Below are 19,771 nucleotides of genomic sequence, written 5' to 3'. Positions count from 1 at the left end.
TTTCAAAATCCAGGGGATGGGCAAAAGCTTTCCCATCCTGGTAATGTCTTAGGGACTGCCATAAAATTCTTCACACCTCAATCCTCTCCTGCAGTAAAACCCATGAGATGGGTCTCTATGGGAGAAAATCTCAATGAGGATTCCTTCCTGGAGTTCTTCTCCTGTTGTTCTGTCTGGGGCTGGAGGTTGCCTCATGGAATGAGCTGTGGGGCCAATCCCCAGAAAGTGGGCCTCTGCTCCACCTCTGTCCCCTCTTAACTGCACCCCGCAGTTCAGAGCACTGTAATTCTAATGGAGCAGTCTCAGCCCTATCACCTACAGCTCACAGGACCTGCCAGGGGTTATTGAGGCTTCATAAAAAAGATAATACAGCCCATATGTCTTCTGTTTTCTGCCTAAGGTCTGTGGGGCCAGAGCAGGGGGAAGGCAGTGTAATTGTCTGCTCCTTCTCCTTGCGTAGGCCCCAGACCAACAGAATAGCCTCCATGGGTCCCAAAGAAGTGGGGTGCTCCATGGAGCCACATGCACTATGTGGGCAGGAGAAGACCCCTCCATCAAAGAGAAATTAGTCATTTACAGATCTGATCATTGCCTGAAAGGAAAGCTACAGCAAATCTGTATTGATCAGTTCAAAGTTGTGTGAAATCCTGAGTGCTCCAGGCTGATTACACAGCATCTCACTCTGTGAAGCATTCAGTCTCCATCCCACCTCATGTTCCACTATTCAGGAAATGCTGCAAAATGCCATTTATTACCAACATAGCAATACACCAAATGGATAGATAAGTGTTCTAGTTGCTGCCTGTGGAGATAACTACTGGTTCAATGTCTTACTACATGTCTTTTCCTCTGGTTCAAGTCAGAATAGGGACTTTTGCCTTCCCTCATCCTTCTCCCCACAGGTGCTAGAACAATTCGTATAATGGGAGTGTTGAGCCATATAACCAAACTGTAAACCCAGTATATAATGGAAACCACTCCAAGCCAGGGGGTGTGGCAGCACCCCTAGTTCCAGCACCTATTCGCTTCCCCACAAAAAGAAAAGAACTTGTGTATTTCTTGTTCTTTAAAAATTAGTGTACACTAATCTTAAAGGGTGAATAAAATTATTTTACTGAAAGTTTGTCCCACTCAAGCTGGAGATGATACACTAATAGATTTGTCATCACACACAGTAAATCAATAATATACAAGTACACTCTAGAAGATTCCAGTGTAAACTGTATATATGATGGTTGAACTTTACCGTACAAACCCAAGCTCTAATCAGGAGAAACCTCTGATACACAGAATGAAATATGGGTCCAGAGTACACAATAAAGCAACCACATGCCTTTCTGTAGCTTCTGATTTTTAAAGGTTACAGAAGGCCAGTCAGTAACACACACTACCTGCTAGTCATCTGTTTTCTGTTATGGTGAGCAATTTTAGGATATAATCAATAGAAACAGCATTTTTTTTCACTACTAGCTGCTTTGTCCCATGTTATTTTAAAGTAATTATCAATTGGTTTTCCACTTCTAAAGACAATAATGGACCCCCTGAAAAGGACTGTGTGACATGTACAAACTTGTTTTAGTTTGGTGTAAAGCAAGACCAAAAAAAAAAAAAAGGATAGAAATCACATGGAGAAGGGTATTCAATATAAAAGCTTCTTTGCCAAATTCCAAATTCATTGGACAATCTGGTAAGCACTCTTCTATCCATTGTTCCCCGACTCTGAATCTGTAAAGTGGAGGGAAAAAAACCTACTTAGAATTCCTCTCTTTGTAGAGAGGAATAATATTCAGTGAATTCAGCAACCTAAAAATTATTCTTTTAAATACATACAGCAAAACACAAGCAGGAATAACTAGGTAAACTCTCATTGCCGCTTCTCAGCACTACCAGGAGCTCAGTTTTGCTATTGAACGTGCCTAAGCAGCTCCCTCTGAAGTCAAATGGAGTCATGCATGCTTATCTGCGGGCAGAGCTGGGCCCCCAAAGTGCAAAATAGGCACATTGCTTGAGACTGCCTTGGGACTTACACAGTTTGAATTATAGTGGGAAAACATGGTCTTGTGGCAAGAGAAAAGGATGTATTATTCCCAAATGTTTCACAGGAAGTCTGTGGTGCCTTGGGGAGGTCATTTACCCTCTGTGCCTCAGTTTCCTTATCTGTACAATAGGGATGCTAATCCATATTTCACAAGAGTGCTGCAAAACCTCATTTGTTAATATTTGTAAAGCATTTTGAGATCATTGGGTTGACACTGTTAAAGAAGGGCGAAGTATTGTTTTCCTAAATGGCCTTTATTATTACTTCTCAGAGGTACAACTGCAGCAAGGGTGGTTTCCTAACGATCAGGTGACTGGCAAACCCACCGATTCTGAGATATTAGTCCACTTTATTATATTAGTAGTGCTTGGTTGAATATTCTGAGCCCACTATTTATGTATAGGGAGCATGCATGCAGTGGAACAGAAAAAAGGGCTGTTTCATTGTGGGAAGGAGTGCTAAAAAAACAAATTCTGCTATTAAATTGGTTTAATATCATTGGAGTTAGCCTAGTATAAATTATACTTTGGTCCTTGTTTATAATTTTTGTAAAAACTATGGCACATTCCAAAAATAAATATAGAAACTGTTCCTGTTTACTGGTATTTGAATGGTTCATTTGAATTCAGGCTTCAGCAGAGAGAGGCTCCACAGCTGAGCTGCTTATGAGGCAGTAACCACAGGTAACACCCGCTGAGCAGGTTACGTATGTATAGACAAGCATAATTGTTTTCCTTTCCTGGAGCTTAAGCCAGATCAATAGTAATGTAGTGTGCGCTCTTTGGGCTGCACTAGCAAATGACAACATTAAAGCCTCTCCATGGGTTGTCATTCTGCAAGAAAACAAACCTACTGCAGGATGCCTGCTAAAATGTTCAATAGCATTACAACTGGCACTTGCTTCTTTAAAACTCAGGTTCAGGTATCCAAAAGATGAATGTATTTGTTCAGAATACACAAGCTACTGACCCATACAACAACAAGGGTTTAAAACTGACCTTTTAAATGTCTACATGGTGCTAATGGGGAACAGCAAGTGACCACCTAGATTAGGTTCACTTGTTGGGCATAGTAGGGAGAGTGGTCCATTAGAAAGCTGCTAAATAATAAGTGAGAATTGATGTCTATTTGCAATGACTTAGTCAACCGGAGACACAATGTAGTCTCATAGTCAAAGCAAAGGATTGTGAAATATGGAATCATTTTAAAAACAGGAGAATACCTATAAGACTACATGGAAAAATATAAGGTTAAGCTTCTCTGTGCTCTGACATGCCCCACTATTAACTGTGACTCTACAAGGGAAGGAGGTGCTCAGCATGGAAAGGGTTTAAGATTAATCACAGGCTGCTTTATCCCAGACAAAATGTAAATGGGGATCTCTCAAGTGGAGCTGGCAGGGGAAGCTGAGATATTTGTTCATATTATACTGTCACAGTTTGACAATTAGGAAAATATGCTCTTCTGGGTTGACGCTACATAAGCAATGAGCTGCTGGACTAGCAGCATAGGTGAGATGAGGAAAAATGTGGAAGTCTAGTGGCAAGACAGAAAGGACTGGAAAACACTGAGCATTGAGCCATCCATCTTCAAGATTCATGGTATGGCGCCAATTAATTAAAAGATGACTGTAAGTTTGTACTGTAGCTATTTTATATTCCACGTACTTATAGATGGACCAGCCTAAATAAGTAGTTGGTATTTCACTATAGTTTAGACTATTACATTCTAAGTACTGGTTCAGTTAATGACGTTTAGGGGCAACAAGCGTGTATGCAAAATGCAGGTTTTGCTTAGAATCAGGAATTTCTGACTGCTGAAGCCAATGCCCCAAGAAGAAAATAGGCTCTAGGTATATTCACTGCATGCATAGGGGAAATTGGGTGTAATTAACCTAACTAGAAACTAGGTGTCACTATAGTATGACACGATAAAACTGAAACAGTGCTGCTTTGGCAAAAATCCCAAGAGATTGAATCAAGTCTGCTAGCGTCTAACCTGACGCCTATTAAAAGAGAGTGGCTGTGAGCACACGTGCCATACACTATAGGTATAAGACCTGGAGTCTGCCTATGAGTGGAATAACAAGCTGGGCAGTTGATATTCTTCCCAGATGTTACTAGTTTTACATCCTCATTTATATCATATTTTTCTCTGTAGCTGATGTGTCTGAAATGGATTCAGAGTAATGACCCTTATCCACTAGCAGTACAGTTATGTTTGGGGAGAAGAGAGGATGTTTTCATATATCACAATTATAACTTTGATAAACTGGCACTGCAAGCCCATGGATAAATTTGCTGGTTGTTCTAACATTAGTAAAACATGTATTTAAAATATTTATTCTTGTTTGTTACCTTCTGTTTTTTCTTTAGTGATACCACTGTAAACAAGGAATCAAAACAGGTGAAAGTAGAAATGGCTTTAGCCACAAGATGGCAATGGCATGTCTTAGGGGAATGTTAACATTATAAGGATTAACAAATCATTTGCCATAAAGTTTTTCCTTCACTTTATTTCTGTTTCACTCTGCTTCTGAGATGGAGACAAAAGTCCTCCCTGTTGACAGAGGCATAAGGCTCCCTATACTGTAGTGTAACTTGGCAAGAATTTGCCCTTAGAACTGATGGGTTAATCTCTTCCTGTATGAGAAAGTAACCATTAGCCAGACAACTGCTCTAAATCTAAAGCTTGCTTTGTTTAAATGCTCTTTGCAGCTCACAGCTGTAGGACAGAAAAGTCTTTGTGATATATGATATTATATAACATGGAGGTCAACCCCAAGGATGAAGCTAGAAACTTTACAGGAAAGAGGTTTTAAAACCAAACTGCAAAGCACAATTGAAAACTGAGGGCTTGTCTACATGGTAGGGTAATGCACTCTACAGAGTGTGATCTCTGAAGCACAGTGATGCATTGCGTTGTAACTGGTCCATGCAGACCGGGGTAGTCAATTATTTTTTGTCAAAATCCAACTTGCTTGGTCAAGGTATAGTCAAGGTCCAGACTTCGGAGAAACATTTTTCAGACCTCAATAACAATCAGGATGATAAGTAAATAATAGATTTTGCGGTCTGTTCTAAAGCATCTGGCAGTCTGAATTTGGCCCATAGTCCGCCTAGTCACTACCTGTGATCTAGACCCTCCTAGTGGAATGCTGTTTGAAACAGAACTTTGTTAAAGAGCACTAGGGAACCTGTAGTGTGCACTAAAGCTTGCTATCTAAAAGACAATGGCATTGACATAGTCTTAGATTTTTAATCTGAAACACTAAAAAGAACATAGTAAATTTTCTCAGCAGACCAGACTATGGAACTCCCTATTCATGCTGGTGAGCATTTACGCAGGTGCCTTCAGTGGGACTATTTGCAGGAATAAATGCTCCCTAGATTAAGTAAGAGCTCCACATTCTAGCCCAGAGAGTTTAAGATTCTTCTGTAAGTGAAACCAAAATATTTTCTTACGGCTTGTGATTAGTCCCGTAAAAATAATCTATTTGCCTTGTTTTATGTACGGCAAAGTCTCACTTTTAGGGTTTCCTTCTGAGCCTGCATGGACAACTAAAATTTCCTGATCAATCCAAAGGAGAAAAGCCAAATGTCAGCACTCAAAAACAATGGATAAAACAAAAAACCTTATTAAATGGATGAAGTCTTCAACGAATGAGTAACCAATCTTCCTTCTGGGTGTTCTAAAAATAGCTCATAAATGCCGGTATAAGCAGCATAAAATCTTACTGCAGATCTCTCTCTCTCTCACTCACTCACTCACACACACACCAATTAAAAATTCATGTTCATTATACATTGCTGTGATACAAATCTTCCTGATGATTTTGTGCAACTTGAAATTCCAGAAATCTTTTTTTCTGGTTTGTTAACTTCTGCATCTGAATGGGTCTTAGTACTTCCTGCCACTATCTGAGGGTTAGCATGTTTAATGAGAACTAATAAGCAAGAATCTCTGAAAGTGATTCTGAACTCCAAAAACCTACTTTCACTTTCCTCTGCTCTAGGCTGTCTTGAGAGCTATGAGAAAGGAGACAAGGATTAATAAAAATTCTCCACATTAACACTGATCAGACATACAATTTAATATACCTAGAGACTGCTAAGGAAATGTCTTGAAAACACTTTAAGAAAGCATGGAAATTGTTTAAAAGCATGATAAGTGAGGCAATCACAGCACTGTTAACACTTAAGATACAAAAAATGAAGGATTATTCTTAATGTTACAATGACTTATTATAGAATCATAGAACATTAGGGTTGGAAGAGACCTCAGAAGGCCATCTAGTCCAACCCCCTGGTCCCCTGTGACTGTTACAAACAGTCACAACCTCTACATAGATATATATGTATATATAGATCTATATAGATCTATATATATAGACATAGCTATATTTGGTTATGTGAAAAGACTTGTTTCTTTGAAGCAATTCATCTCAGGATCAGCGTTTGAGTTTGTTAGTATTGATAATATTAATAAGATGTAAGGATGCAACTTAGTTTGGGACTTTTTCTTTGTATCAATATTATTTTTCTCACTATTTTTCTATACCAGCACTAGAAAAGGTTCAGAGAAAGGCAACTAAAATGATTAGGGGTTTGCAGTATATTGTGACAATGCATCCAATTCTATCTAGGATCGCCGACAGTCCACCAAAATTGCAACTTGGAATGTTGCAACTCTTCACAGGCATGGTCATCAGGTTGCTGTCTCACACGAAATGGACCATCTTAGTATATCAATCGCAGGACTAACAGAAGCAAGGCTGATGGATCACGGACATCACGAGGTGGAAGATTCTTTACTTCTGTATTTTAGCGGCCCCAACTATCTATATGGGGTAGCACTACTACTGCGAGGTGACGCTGAGTCCTTCCTGACAACCTGGATGCCTGTGTCTCCTCATTTACTTACTGCATGTCTTAAACAGCAGCACTGTTACCTCACTGTCACAGTAGCCTATGTGCCAACAGAGGAATCTGCTGACTCTGTTAAAGATCATTTCTACGATCAATTGGAACATCTAGTATGTATCTTTCCTCCAAATGACCTAAATGCAGTGACTGGCTCCCTGCAAACTGGGTTTGAACAGGTGATTGGTCATTATGGTCTAGGTACACCCAACGATAACTCTCGCTGCTTGCTTACATTCTGTGCCTCCCAGAATCTTTCCATTCTTGGGTAATGGTTCAAGCAGTGACGCATACACCAGATGTCATGCATCTCTCATGGTGGTGTCACTCAGAAGGAGTTGGACCACAAATTACACACAACAGGTGTCTCTTTACCTCCTGTAGAGTATATCATGTTGCGGAATGCGTGGCGAACACAGATCACCATCTAGTGGTCACCTGTATGGTGTTGATGCTCCAATGTGCAGGTAAGCCCTCTGAGACGATGAAGTTTTACATTGACGCACTCCATGTGCCAGGTTTAGCCAACAAGTTTTGTATTGACATCAGCAACAGATTCTCGGCTCTAGCAAATCTGCCAGATGATGTGGAGGTTGCCTGGTCTCTGTTCACTTCTACCCTCAACCAATTTGCTGAGCAGAGGATTGGCTATAGGCACCCAGCATGTCGACCATGGCTATCAGAGGAGGCCTTCCAGATAATTAAATTAAAGGCTGCAGCCCGCCAACGTGACGATAAGCACACTCGTAATCAACTGAAGCGAAAATTTAACACCCTGGCACTCCGTGATCATGAGGCATATTATAACCCAGTGGCAGCTGATGTTGAATTTGGCTTAGCCAAGGGTCAGCTGAAGCCAGCATTTCGTGACATTTGCAACCTCAGTGGTCAAGAGGTAGTCACTACAAACAGCATACTGAACGACAGCCAAGGCCATCCATGTAAATCAGATGATGACATTCTCTCACGCTGGGTGAAACATTATCACCGTGTTCTGAACCATCCTCCAGCTGCCACTTGTTCAAAGCTGGATGATCTGGCAGTCACTGCAGTTCCGGATCCAGACATTTGCACTGATGAACCAACATTGGATGAAGTGAAGTGTGCCACTGCTAAACTGAAAAATGGACGTGCTGATGGCATTCCCTCAGAGCTGCTAAAATGTGCTATTGATCCTGTAGCAGAATCACTACTGGCCATCTTTCATCTGGTGTGGAGAACTGTAACTCTGCCAGCTACCTGGAAGGTAAGTGAACGTAAGAGCTACAGGCCATAGGCGGTGCGTGAACCACTGGCTAGCAGAGGCTATCCCCCGGCCCCACCCCTTCCATCTGAGGCCATGCCTCGGAACCCAGAGTCCCTACCACTGCGGTTGCCGGCCTCTGCCCAAGCTGGCTAGTGTCCACAGCCCCCCTGCCCGAGCGCCCCCTGGAGCTTAGAAGCACTTCCAAGGCAGGGCCTTGGGGGCAGAGTGTGGGTGGGGCCACGCCTGGCTGTTTGGGGAGACACTGCCTCCCCCAGCCTCCCCTACCCTCTGCCCATGCTACAGGCTAATCACCTTGCTCTCTGTTCCAGAAAAGGTGTTTGTGCATGTTTTGTGGGCATGCCTGGAGCCTTTGCTACATCGGAAGTGTCAGCCCCAACAGTCAGGCTTTATGAGGAACAGGTCCATGTTAGAAGCCATTTTGGCCCTTCTCTTGTCAGAGATACATCGTGAGTTCAGGAAGCCCCTGCACGTAGCGTATGTTGATCTTAAGTCCGCATTTGATTCAGTAGACCATGTTGCATTATGGAAGGCCTTAAAGGGCATAAGTGTCCCTACCACTCTGCTTAGATTAGAGAGCTTCATAACGAAACCACTGTCCATGTTTGTTTGTTGAACCGGAGGTCAGTGCCTTTTAAATCAGTATCTGGTGGTAGGCAGGGTTACATTCTGGTCTCTGCACTCTTTTGTCGGGCAATGGATTTCATAATGTAGCATTCCATCAGGTCCATAGGCATTGAGGTGAGTGAGAGATCACCAACAGACCTTGACTACATTGATGATGATGTTCTTTTAGTACAGAGCCCCGACAGGTTTCGTGAGGCACTCCAGCATAGAAGTCAGCTAAAATTGGCCTCCATGTTTCACGGTCAAACACAAAACTGCAAAATCTAGAACCAGGTCCACCTGCGACTCCATTCTCTTTGAACAACGAAACAGTCAAATCAGTTTCCAGCTTTTGCTATCTGGGTTCTATACTTACCAGCTCCTCCAATTCTCACACGGAAGTTCTCCATCAGATTGGCATCGCAGCATCTGCCATGGGCTGACAATGGATATGGAATTAAAATCATCTTAGTCCAAGCACCAACTTCAGGATTTATTTGAGCTGTATCCTTCCCACACTGTTGTACAGCTGCGAAACATGGACACTATGCCACGCAGACTGGACAAAGCTGGAGGCTTTCCACACAAAATGTCAACGTCGTATATTGGGCATAAAGTGGAATGACTTCATATGTAATGCAGATGTTTACGGTCGTTCAGGTCTACAGACTACTGGGGCCATTGTCCAGAGGCAGTGCCTTACGCTTTTGGGGCATGTCGCAGGGATACCACAAGACGTTCCAGTGAACACTGTTCTCCAGGTGGCTTGTAATATCTCGGATAAAATTCCACCAACAGAGGGGTGGAGGCGGCCCAGAGGCAGACCCCCTATTACATGGGTTCATCAAGTCTGTTCTGATGTTGGATGCTTAGGCCGCCAAGCCTTTGCGGTTGCACAGGAATGGACCAAACGGCAAATGATCTCTACAGCTGACTGTCTGACTAAGCTTTGGAGAGAGAGAGAGAGAGAGAGTTCATTGGGAATGACTCTGTCAGGGGGAAACAATTTCTATAGAAGCACAAAAAAAAATCTCCTCTCTCTACCAGAGAAGAATATTTTTCTCTGGCTATGCCCCACCCAAATAGCTGTAATATGTAGCTCTGTGGACGGAGGTTAAACAACAAGGGCAGCCCAACAGCAGGAGTGTGCAGTTAGCAAGTGCTTAAAACAGGGGCATAGAGTATTTCTCAATTGTCTCTCATTTATAGTCTCAAACTTACCTCCTGGCTACCCTTGTTGGTTGTTCTCTTTTATTGCTGTCATATATTTATATAAGAAGTGCTGAATCATGTCTCAGAAGGCACATATTTTTGAAGTGAAACTAGATGACTCACTGTATCACAGTATACTCATTATTAGCCAGTGACTAATATCAAAGAGCTTCACCGAACAAAAGCCCTGGATCTAAATCTTAGTTCGGTTTTCTGTTTGAAGTGTTTGTTAAAGGTTCTTTGAGTTTGCCTGTTGCTGATATACTGTTTTATAACCATCTTTGATGACAAGACTATCTGTAACCTCTCGCTACAGCAATGGTGTATTGTTTTATACTGAAAATGCTGTGAAGTATAATCTAAAATACTGAATCACAAGGTTACAGAAAATATTATTTATGTTAAAGAAACAAAATTATTTTTAAGCTTCCCGTAGTAGATTTTTTGTCCCTCATTTTGTAGTATCTGTCTCATGTCAGACAAGTTTGCCCAGTGTTAAGAAGAGGGATCTTACTGATACCTGGATTCTATTCCTACCTCTCTCATTAGCTCACTACATAGGTGATCTTGCACCTGTCAAGCTTTCAAACGTGGCCTCTGATTTTGGGTGCCTCTGTTTTTCAGTGGTCAACATGAGACACCCTCTGCCTAACTTTCAGATGTGCTGAATTACTGTTGACTTCAGCTGTGTCTGTGGGTGTTCAACATCTCTGAAAATCAAAATAAGGTGTTTCAAAATGAGCTACCAAAAATAGGTACCCAAAATCAGAGGCCACCTTTGAAAATGTTGGGCCTCTCTGTGCCCCAACTCATAAGCTTTTTAAAATTTAAAAAATGCATTCTATTTAAAAATAGGTAGGGTTTGACTTGTTTATTACAGCTAAAATTGTGATTTTTGTATTTTTTTTGCCATAACAAAGTTGTGAGTTTTCCAATTTTTTCTATGACAAATACTCAGCCTTAATTAATTGTATGATATGGGTCTTGGAAACTTAAAAGGTATAAAGAGGCTGAAAAACTACTAATTGTAAAGATAAACACATCAGGACAATGATGATGTAATGAGGACTGTAGTACTAAAAGCAAAGTCTGAATTATTTTATAGTCAGTTTTTCAAAACATAGTGAGTATCAAGAGAATCCAATATCCCATAGGTCATGTTCTAATTAAAATCCTTTCCAGCTTCCAGACAGTCAGGATTGAAAGCCTCAGTTCCCATCAGTATCGAGGAGAGACCACAGATTAGCTACAAGCATCCAAAGCCACTGGATCAATATATGTGACCTTTTCAGACCAGCTCAACTATATTTATAACACTCCAATGAAGCAGTGTTCTGTGAATTTAAAAATAAAAAAGAGCTTCACAAGGTATAGAGCAGTTTCAGCTCCAGATGGACTTTTCCTGCCAATTGAATTAAAAGCCTCCGTGGTAGCTTTGCAACTCATAAGAAGTGCTCTAAGAGAACAGAAATATGTCTTGCTCTGAAATATGTTCATGATGCCAACAAGCTGCATCATGTCAATTTTTTATTGTGAAATATGATACCAGATGCCACCATCAGATGCATCCTGAACCAACCTGAAGTCTTGTGTATATGCTTGAAACACAGATTAGTCCTGATTCTCAGTCACATTAAAGATCCCCTTATACTACGCTGGCACCAAAAAGCAGCCTTAAATTGGGTGGAAAGAGCCCCCAGAGTATACCAGTTGCACTGGGGGCACCATTGGATGGTGTAGCACTGATATGAGGGCCTTAAAATGACCCTGTTCCTAGCCTTTGGAAGAGGGATTGTGTCAGAGACATGGTTAGCATGCACTGCACTATCAGTGGGATTTTCAAATGTACCTATGTGACTTTGAACACAAGTCCCATTGAAAGTTGTTGAGACTTGTTCTCCTAAATCACATAAACACTTTTGAAAATCCTGACCTTCAGCTGTTTTCTTCTCAGGGCCCACATGTGGCCATGTGAAGCAGAGCGAAAACTAGAGTAGACCTGAGCCACCTTAACCGTGCCTCAGCTGCAGGCATGTGGTAACTGAGAATTAGACCAGTTGGGTCCACATTCAAAAGTGCTTTTAATAGTGCACAGTTGTTGCCAGTACTTGTGCAATTGCGTTTGCTCAAAGTATGGCTTGCCACTGTTGCAACCTGCGTCAAGTCACTCTTGACCATTGCTGTGGTAGTGCTGGTAGAAATCACTGGTGTGGCAACTGCATCCTTGTATTTGGCATCTCTCAGCATGCTTTTATAAGGCTCCTACAACTCTTCTTGCACTTAGCCTGTGCAGTATCTCCAATGCTTCTGACTAAAAGTTTTCTGTTCACAGGGTGCAACACAACAGATTCAAGATTTATTTCATTTAAAAAAAGTAAAGAAGCTTTTAATGTAATATTGCTGTTATTCAGCTTTAGATAGCTGCTGTCTTACATGCTGAATCATGCTATTTATACAGACCACAATTAAAAAAAACTTGATATAGCAGCTAAGGCCAGCTCCAGTGTTTTTGCCACCCCAAGCGATCCGCGGCACTTCGGCAGCAGCTCTACCACCGCCGCTTCATTCGGCAGCAGCAATTCGGCAGTGGGTCCGTCCCTCCCAGAGGGACTGAGAGACCCACCGCCGAAGAGCCGGACGTGCTGCCCCTTCCCATGGGCCGCCCCAAGCACCTGCTTGCTGTGCTGGTTCCTGGAGTCAGCCCTGATAGCAGCTCTCTAACTGTGGAGATCTGCTTCCACAAACTCCATTTCAGGGATCTGGGTAGGGAAGTCTGGGAATGCACTGAAACAGCTAGAGGGAATTCTGTGTGAGATCACTGTAAACAGGTTTATGTTAACCAGATTAGCCAAACTGCAGGTACAATGCACTGATACAAATTACAGGGGCATAACTCTGCTCTGTAGACAAGGTTTTCGGGATTCTCATTCTTTAGTAGTTCAAGCTGCATTTCCACATGCACATAGTTAATCCCAGAATTTTTTTTTAAACTTTTCTTCTACTGTGGTTGGTAAGCAAGGGAAACACATAAGAACAGCCCTGCCCATTGCACAGCTGTATCTTGTGGAGCTGCCAGACAGGGTATAGAGCATGTGTAAATAATTGGCAATCAGTGGGGGAAATACCCATCCTGCACTGGGATAGTGCTAGGCAGGATTGTTGCTTGTACCTCTGAGGAAGGCTTAGGTTACTTAATAAAACTTCGTGTGGCTGATTTTGAAAAAGAAAGACTGCCATGGATTCTAAGTGGATTGCACAGCTTCTGTGGGCTTGACAACTAGGGAGGCATTAGCTGGATAAGGAGCCATGTAAGTAACAAATGAGTATATGATATTAGTGGTGTGTGATTTGAAGCACTATCATTTTCACTCCTCTTACCCTGTCTCTGCTGGCTTGATTGTAGTTTAGTCGCATAAGCTCTGCAAACCTCTGTTCATAAAGGTGAAGGAGCAGCACAAGGTAGAGACCTGAATTCATTAGCTCACTTTGTGCCTGTGTGCAGAAAAGAGAGCCAATTTATTTACTGTTACTGTAATGCTGGTTTCTAAAGATTTTAAGGACTAGAATCAGTACTCAGTTACTTCAGTCCGAGGCTATATTACCTACCAAACTCATTTATTAACTCTGAACTATCTTTGTGGCCTGTATTTAATTTTTTAGTGACTATCATATACAATAGCCTAGCATAAGGTCTCTGCACTGACATATGAGTGACCTGGCTTAGACTGGATCAGGAAGCTATCAGACTCCAGGGCCAGCAGAGACTGCCAGCATTCCTAAAACACAACATACTAAGGACATAGGGTGGATGAGAGATTCAACACTGACTTTTGGCGGGCAATTAAAGGAGCAAAAGAGACTAAAGAGAGTCTTGTCTAAGGCTCACCTCTGGATTGGTAAATTCGTGAGGGGCTTGGGGGGTGCGGGGGCTAAGGTCAGAAGGGACCATTATGCTCATCTAGTCTGATCTCTGGCATAAAACAGACCATAGAATTTAATCTAGAATGAAACCTGGGATCTTACAGGCAGGAAATGTAAAGAGGAGAAAATCAGTTGGGATCCATACAGCACAAAACAGGAGGAAAACAAATATAAATTAACTCCTTGGCACAAATAATGGCAAATCTCAGCTAATCATTAACAAAAAGATGAAGCTATGCCACCTTAAACTGCTATATATTTTGGCACATATCAAGTACAATACAGATCATCCGATCTAACACGCAAATGAGGAGTGGGCCTTTCCATAATTAGATGGAAGCTCTCCAGGGAAAACCATGAGGGTGGAGATTTAGCATGTGGCACCTCTTCCCTTTCAATGCTATATCATGGAGTAGAGTATGCTATGCTGCTGGATGTTTCAGCTTTCTGATATGAGGAAATTTGCGACCCTGACCATTTGTGGGCATTAAAGATCTCACAGCACTTGTAGCAATCATAAGGGTGCTGAAAACCCAGTGTCTTAGCCGCACTCTGGGTAGGTAATTAATTCTGCCTTCCCAAATTCCCCCTCTGTAGCTGAATGTTATTAACTGTGAATCTAATCAACCGGCAGAACAAAATGTAAGAATTATTTTGCCTGGCTTTTCACTATTTTTTTGTTTACGTTTTATTCTCTGTAATTAGTGCATCAAGCTGCCACTGGTGAAAAGAATCACTGAAATTAACAATAATAACAATTTCCCCTCCAAATACACTGTATCATGTTACTAGCTCAGAATGGCAGCCATCTTTCCAGTCCAGAAATAGTTACATTTCACTGTTGAAGCAGAGATTTTTAAAAAAAAAAAGGCAATTTTTTTAATGGTGCACACTGAATACTAAATGAACTCTTGAAGTTACTAATAATAGTGCTGGTTCTAAGCAGTATGTTCTTGATTAAAAACAGTGGCTTAAAAACTAAGCATTCAGGAACAGTAGTCCCTGAGAAGCATAACCTAAGCACAGGCCCAGGAGACAGGCACTCATCAATTCTAACTGCTGCTCTGAACTTGAGCAAGTCACTAGGTCAAACTTTTTCAACAGCATCCTCTGTCAGTGCTACCAGTGTAATAAACCTAAGAGATGTCATTAATCTGGAAACTACAGCCTTCCAGAAACTACAGCATTCATCTGCATGGCTTAGCACTTACAAAAATCTCCTCAAATCGTTTTTTGGAAGCTGTATCTTGATTGGTTCTTATGGTGTTTTTGCTTTTTTGTGGTTTTTTTGTTCCATTCGGACAGGGAATTATATTCCAAGCCATGTTTGGAAAAAAGAAGACTGAGAGGGGACATGATAGCAGTTTTCAGGTATCTAAAAGGGTGTCATCAGGAGGAGGGAGGAAACTTGTTCACCTTAGCCTCCAATGATAGAACAAGAAGCAATGGGCTTAAACTGCAGCAAAGGAGATTTAGGTTGGACATTAGGAAAAAGTTCCTAACTGTCAGGGTAGTTAAACATTGGAATAGATTGCCTAGGGAAGTTGTGGAATCTCCATCTCTGGAGATATTTAAGAGCAGTTTAGATAAATGTCTATTAGGGATGGTCTAGACAGTATCTGGTCCTGCCATGAGGGCAGGGGCCTGGACTCGATGACCTCTCAAGGTCCCTTCCAATCCTTGAGTCTATGATGTTCTCCTCTGCACTTTCAATGGGTATCTACAGACAATCTCATTCTAAGTGAACCTTTATATTCATATACATTTTACAGCACAAAGGTAAATCAATCAGCTAGAAAATAGTTTGGTGGTATCACTTCTGTCAAAGCATGCTGGGAAATCATTTACTTTTTTATAACTAAATAAGTCCTAGAGCGATGCAGTTGGGGAAATATACACTGTTTACTGCAAATAATTTTGAGAAATACAATCTGGTAGAAGTGGCTATCTTCTAAGAATCAGTGGGAAAAACTCTGGCATGCTGCAGTATTTATTTAGATTTCTAAAAATACTAAATAGCATATCTATCCATATGCTTTAGGTGCTTTTGGCATAACTAGAATACATCACAAATAATATTTAAAAGTACATCAATACAAACAGATATAAATCACAACCAGCAAGCAGGACCTCCCATTACCTTAATTCCCCGTCTCTCCAACAATTACTCATCCTTACAATTCAACCCATTTTCAAATGCCTAGGAAAAGAGATGAGCTTTGCAGTATGTCTTTAAATGTGTAAATTTGATGTGTTGAATCATCAAACTGTACCCAACATAGGTACAGCCCGTAATTCTGTAAAACACTCAAGTTTGAAAAAGGGTGTGTGTGCTTATCACTTTAGTCTGTTTATGGTTCAGTGTGATTATTCCAGAGTGTAGAGACCTTGCTATTTGGCAATATGCTTTTACATATTTTGCCACTCCCCCACCAGCATGACCTACTCTGTCATTCCTGTCTCCCTTAATGAACAACATTTATCTTGTTTCCGAACAAGCTGACCCCATCACCATCTTATAGTAAAGTATTAGCACTCCATGCTTGAAATATTTTTCTTCTGGAAAATTAAGCTATTCTTTGGCAGGCATAAAGCTAAAAAATACTAAATCTATTGTGATGCTAGGTTTGTTTTCTTACAGCTCTCAAGATACAGAGAGATTACCCCTGCATTTTTCTGTTTAAAATAAATTTATTTAACTTGTTTCAAAAATAACACTTTAATATTAATAATGGGATGATGTTCAATTCCTTGAATCTTCTGTTTGTGTATTTTTTAAATTGTAAGATGCTGCAGAGGAGAAGTAACCTTGTCTAGTCTCCCCCTCAAGAGGCTTGCACACTGCAATGTCATCTCTACCTAGCAAACAAGAATGTTATTTCCCATCTCCAAATGTAATTACAAACTTCCTTCACTCAAAGCCTCATGATACTGGGCAGTTTTGTGAAATGAACTGTGATTATTATTCTCAGACTCTTATTACTCAGAGGCTTTTTTACATTTCTTTAAATCACCGTAAAGAAGCATATCTCTTCCTTGCAGTTTAGCTGGCTTCAGTGTATGATGGCAGATCATTATACGCACAGAGTACTGCAAGCTAGCAGTAGCAAAATAGGATTACCGGTCTTTATTTGGAAAGAGTCAGTTTTTTTACCCGAGACTGTTGGTGATTTCTATAATAGTCATTCACATCAAAATCATCCAGATCAGCTATCAGGCTCTGCTTACACAGTTCACAGGTTTTCACTGCCCCCAGCTCAGCACCTGAAATTAAATGAGGAATTAAATACTGAACTTGTAAGTCCATATTGAGCACAGTGTCTCTGAATATTACAAAATCACTGCTACGTTGACCCTTTAAGCCATTATTTTACTCAAAGTTGCTAGCTTTAACTCTAAATTCCATTGAACTCTATTCTAATCATACCCATTATTATGTAAGCTTTGTATAATGGTTTTAAATACTAGCTGTATTGTCTATTACACTCCATGTGATGTATGACAGTTTACAAAACTGTAACTCATATGGGTTACAAATGCTGGAGTTATGAGATGCATACCTTGATCAATATGGTTTCTTTGACATAGAAAAGTAATATTTATGTCCATTTGTTTGAAACAAATGTAAGTTGAATTAATGTAAGTGGGCATTCAGGGCCAGATTTCCAAGGCATCAGCACCCACAATGAGGACCAGATTTTCTGATGAGTTCAGTTCCCATTTAGGTTCCTAAATGAAAGCAAGATTCTCAAAAGTCCTCCGCTCCCATTGTGACACTTATGGCCAGACTTTCAAAAGAGTTCAGCAACCAACATGCACCCAGTGTGTTGAGATCTTTCGGAAATCTGGCTTTTTAGTCCAGTGCCTAAATGGAAGCTCAGCTTGTCTGAAAATCTTGCCCTAACTATGTGGGCCTCGCCCTTAGGGACCAACTCACTCAAGACTGACAGTATGATGTGAAATACTTTTTTTTTTTCTCTTGCTTGTTACCTATAAATGTATGTTATATTGTAGAAAAATAAACAATAACAGAGTCCAAGATAGATTTTGTTTTTTTCCCCTTGTAAACTGAAGAGTCAAAAAGCAGAGTTCAAAATGGTGAGTCATATCTAACTCAGAGGGTCAGTTCTCTTTCTGGCAGGCCATTTCATCAGAGAAATCTTTGTATCGAGCCCTCTCTTATCAACACCCACCGCTTGTGTCTCAAATCCTTAATTCCACAAAACACTAGAAGTCTGCTTGTAGTCCAGGCACCACATCTGAAAAACAACTCCTCCAGATAACCAGTAACACACTTCTATTTGTATTTATTTTAAATATTTTGGGCTTCTTCCCTCTGAAGTCTGCAGGAATTTTGCCACTGGAAACGAGACTGGACACTCTGGCTATTCTCTCTTTGACTACATAGTGATACCTATACCTTCTGAAACAGAATTTCATTCACTGAACTGGTGGGGATAGTGGTGAAAAAGAGAAAAGGTGCATGAAAATTCCACCCAAGTCTCAAGTAAAATATAACAGTAGCATCCACACATCAAGACTCTACACACAAGGCCTGGTCAATACCAACCAAATAAAGGCCCAGTGTGCTGCCTAGTATTTTCACTGGATGTCTTTCCTCCCCTTCCAGCCTTCCCCCAACCAACAAAGAAGGGAACAATTGGTTTCAGTGCCATTTTTATGGTGGAAAGCAACTGGGACACACCACAATAAAGAGGAAGAAATTAATAAAATCTGTTTTAAAAAACAAAAAACCCTCAAGCAAATTTTCACCCCAAATGGAAGAAATACTAGAGATACCATGAAATCCTCTTGGGATTTTGCTATTGCCATTGATTTTTTTGTGTGGAAGACAGTCATATATTGTGGTGACAGGTGCCTGTATAAAACTCTAAGTTAGAACAATGGGTTCCAGTTGCTTTTGGGCCCACTGTATAATATTTCATACGTGGTTAGTATTGTTTAAAAGCATGTGGACTTCTATAAACTTTTCTTGGGTATTGAAAATTATCTAAAATTATTCCAGATACTCAGATCAGGGCCTCACCCTAAAGCCAGACACCTTAAAAAAAATAAAATCCTTTGCTGACCAGAATTCCCATTTCTGCCTATTCAAACAAATAGCTAGTCAAATACCAAATGAATTTCCACGATGCCCTCCCAACTCTCTCTCCCCTTGCTAGTGTTCTTTCTCACTCTGGCTCCCAAGCTGGCTGGCTGAACTCTCCCTGAACCCAGGGCAGGATCTAGGGAAGATGAGGGAAGTAGCTCACTCCCCGGATACGGGGGGTCAGTCAGGAATTTGAATAAGGATTAAGAATCTGCATTTAACTGCTACATTCTCTGCTGATGAAGAGTAAAACAAGGTTGGTGTGGACGCCTGTCTTCTTGAATCTAAGAAAAGAATTTTTTACACAAATCTAAACAGTAAGTTCTCACATATATGGAATTAAGTGAAAAACTTGCTTATTGTTATCTCTGGAGGCTGAGACCTGATTCTGTGACTCTTAGACACTGACTCCTCTCCTTCATTGCTAGCTGCTAAATTGCAGTAATAGACAACTAAAACACATACATGTATGCTCAATATTCCTTTTCCATGCAAGCAATGGCTTAATTGATGTGTGATTTCAAATCTAAGGGGGAGTGGTTTACAAGATAATCTTTGTATTAAAATTTGGTCCATATTATGGAAAACTTTGCAAAACCCTGCTTTGCAATTCACATTTATAGCACAATAACATTTTTGATCTTCATTGAGGACACGAATAGAAACACAATACCTGGAATGTTTCAATGTAGTATTAG

At 40.8% G+C, this 19,771-nt stretch overlaps 1 protein-coding gene across 5 annotated transcripts in view; it reads right to left on the bottom strand.

The window, feature by feature from the left end:
• Positions 1 to 1,555: 1,555 nt before the first annotated feature.
• MARCHF10 (membrane associated ring-CH-type finger 10) overlaps positions 1,556 to 19,771 on the bottom strand; it is a 65,778-nt gene continuing 47,562 nt past the window's right edge. For 3 of the 5 annotated variants that reach the window (XM_030541417.1, XM_030541418.1, XM_030541421.1), the window contains 3 exons: positions 17,118 to 17,227; positions 13,421 to 13,534; positions 1,556 to 1,725 (listed from right to left, as the gene is read on the bottom strand). In XM_030541417.1, the coding sequence (XP_030397277.1) occupies positions 1,576 to 1,725; positions 13,421 to 13,534; positions 17,118 to 17,227 (374 nt within the window). In that variant the 3' untranslated portion in view covers positions 1,556 to 1,575. Of the gene's footprint in view, positions 1,726 to 6,032; positions 6,067 to 9,206; positions 9,270 to 13,420; positions 13,535 to 17,117; positions 17,228 to 19,771 lie in introns of all 5 variants that reach the window. The other 2 variants (XR_003997594.1, XM_030541419.1) reach the window with 2 other exon arrangements.

The sequence above is a fragment of the Gopherus evgoodei genome, chromosome 23 (genome assembly GCF_007399415.2).
Source record: "Gopherus evgoodei ecotype Sinaloan lineage chromosome 23, rGopEvg1_v1.p, whole genome shotgun sequence".
Taxonomy (NCBI): Eukaryota; Metazoa; Chordata; order Testudines; family Testudinidae; genus Gopherus; species Gopherus evgoodei.
This window is presented reverse-complemented; position numbering and strand designations above follow the sequence as displayed.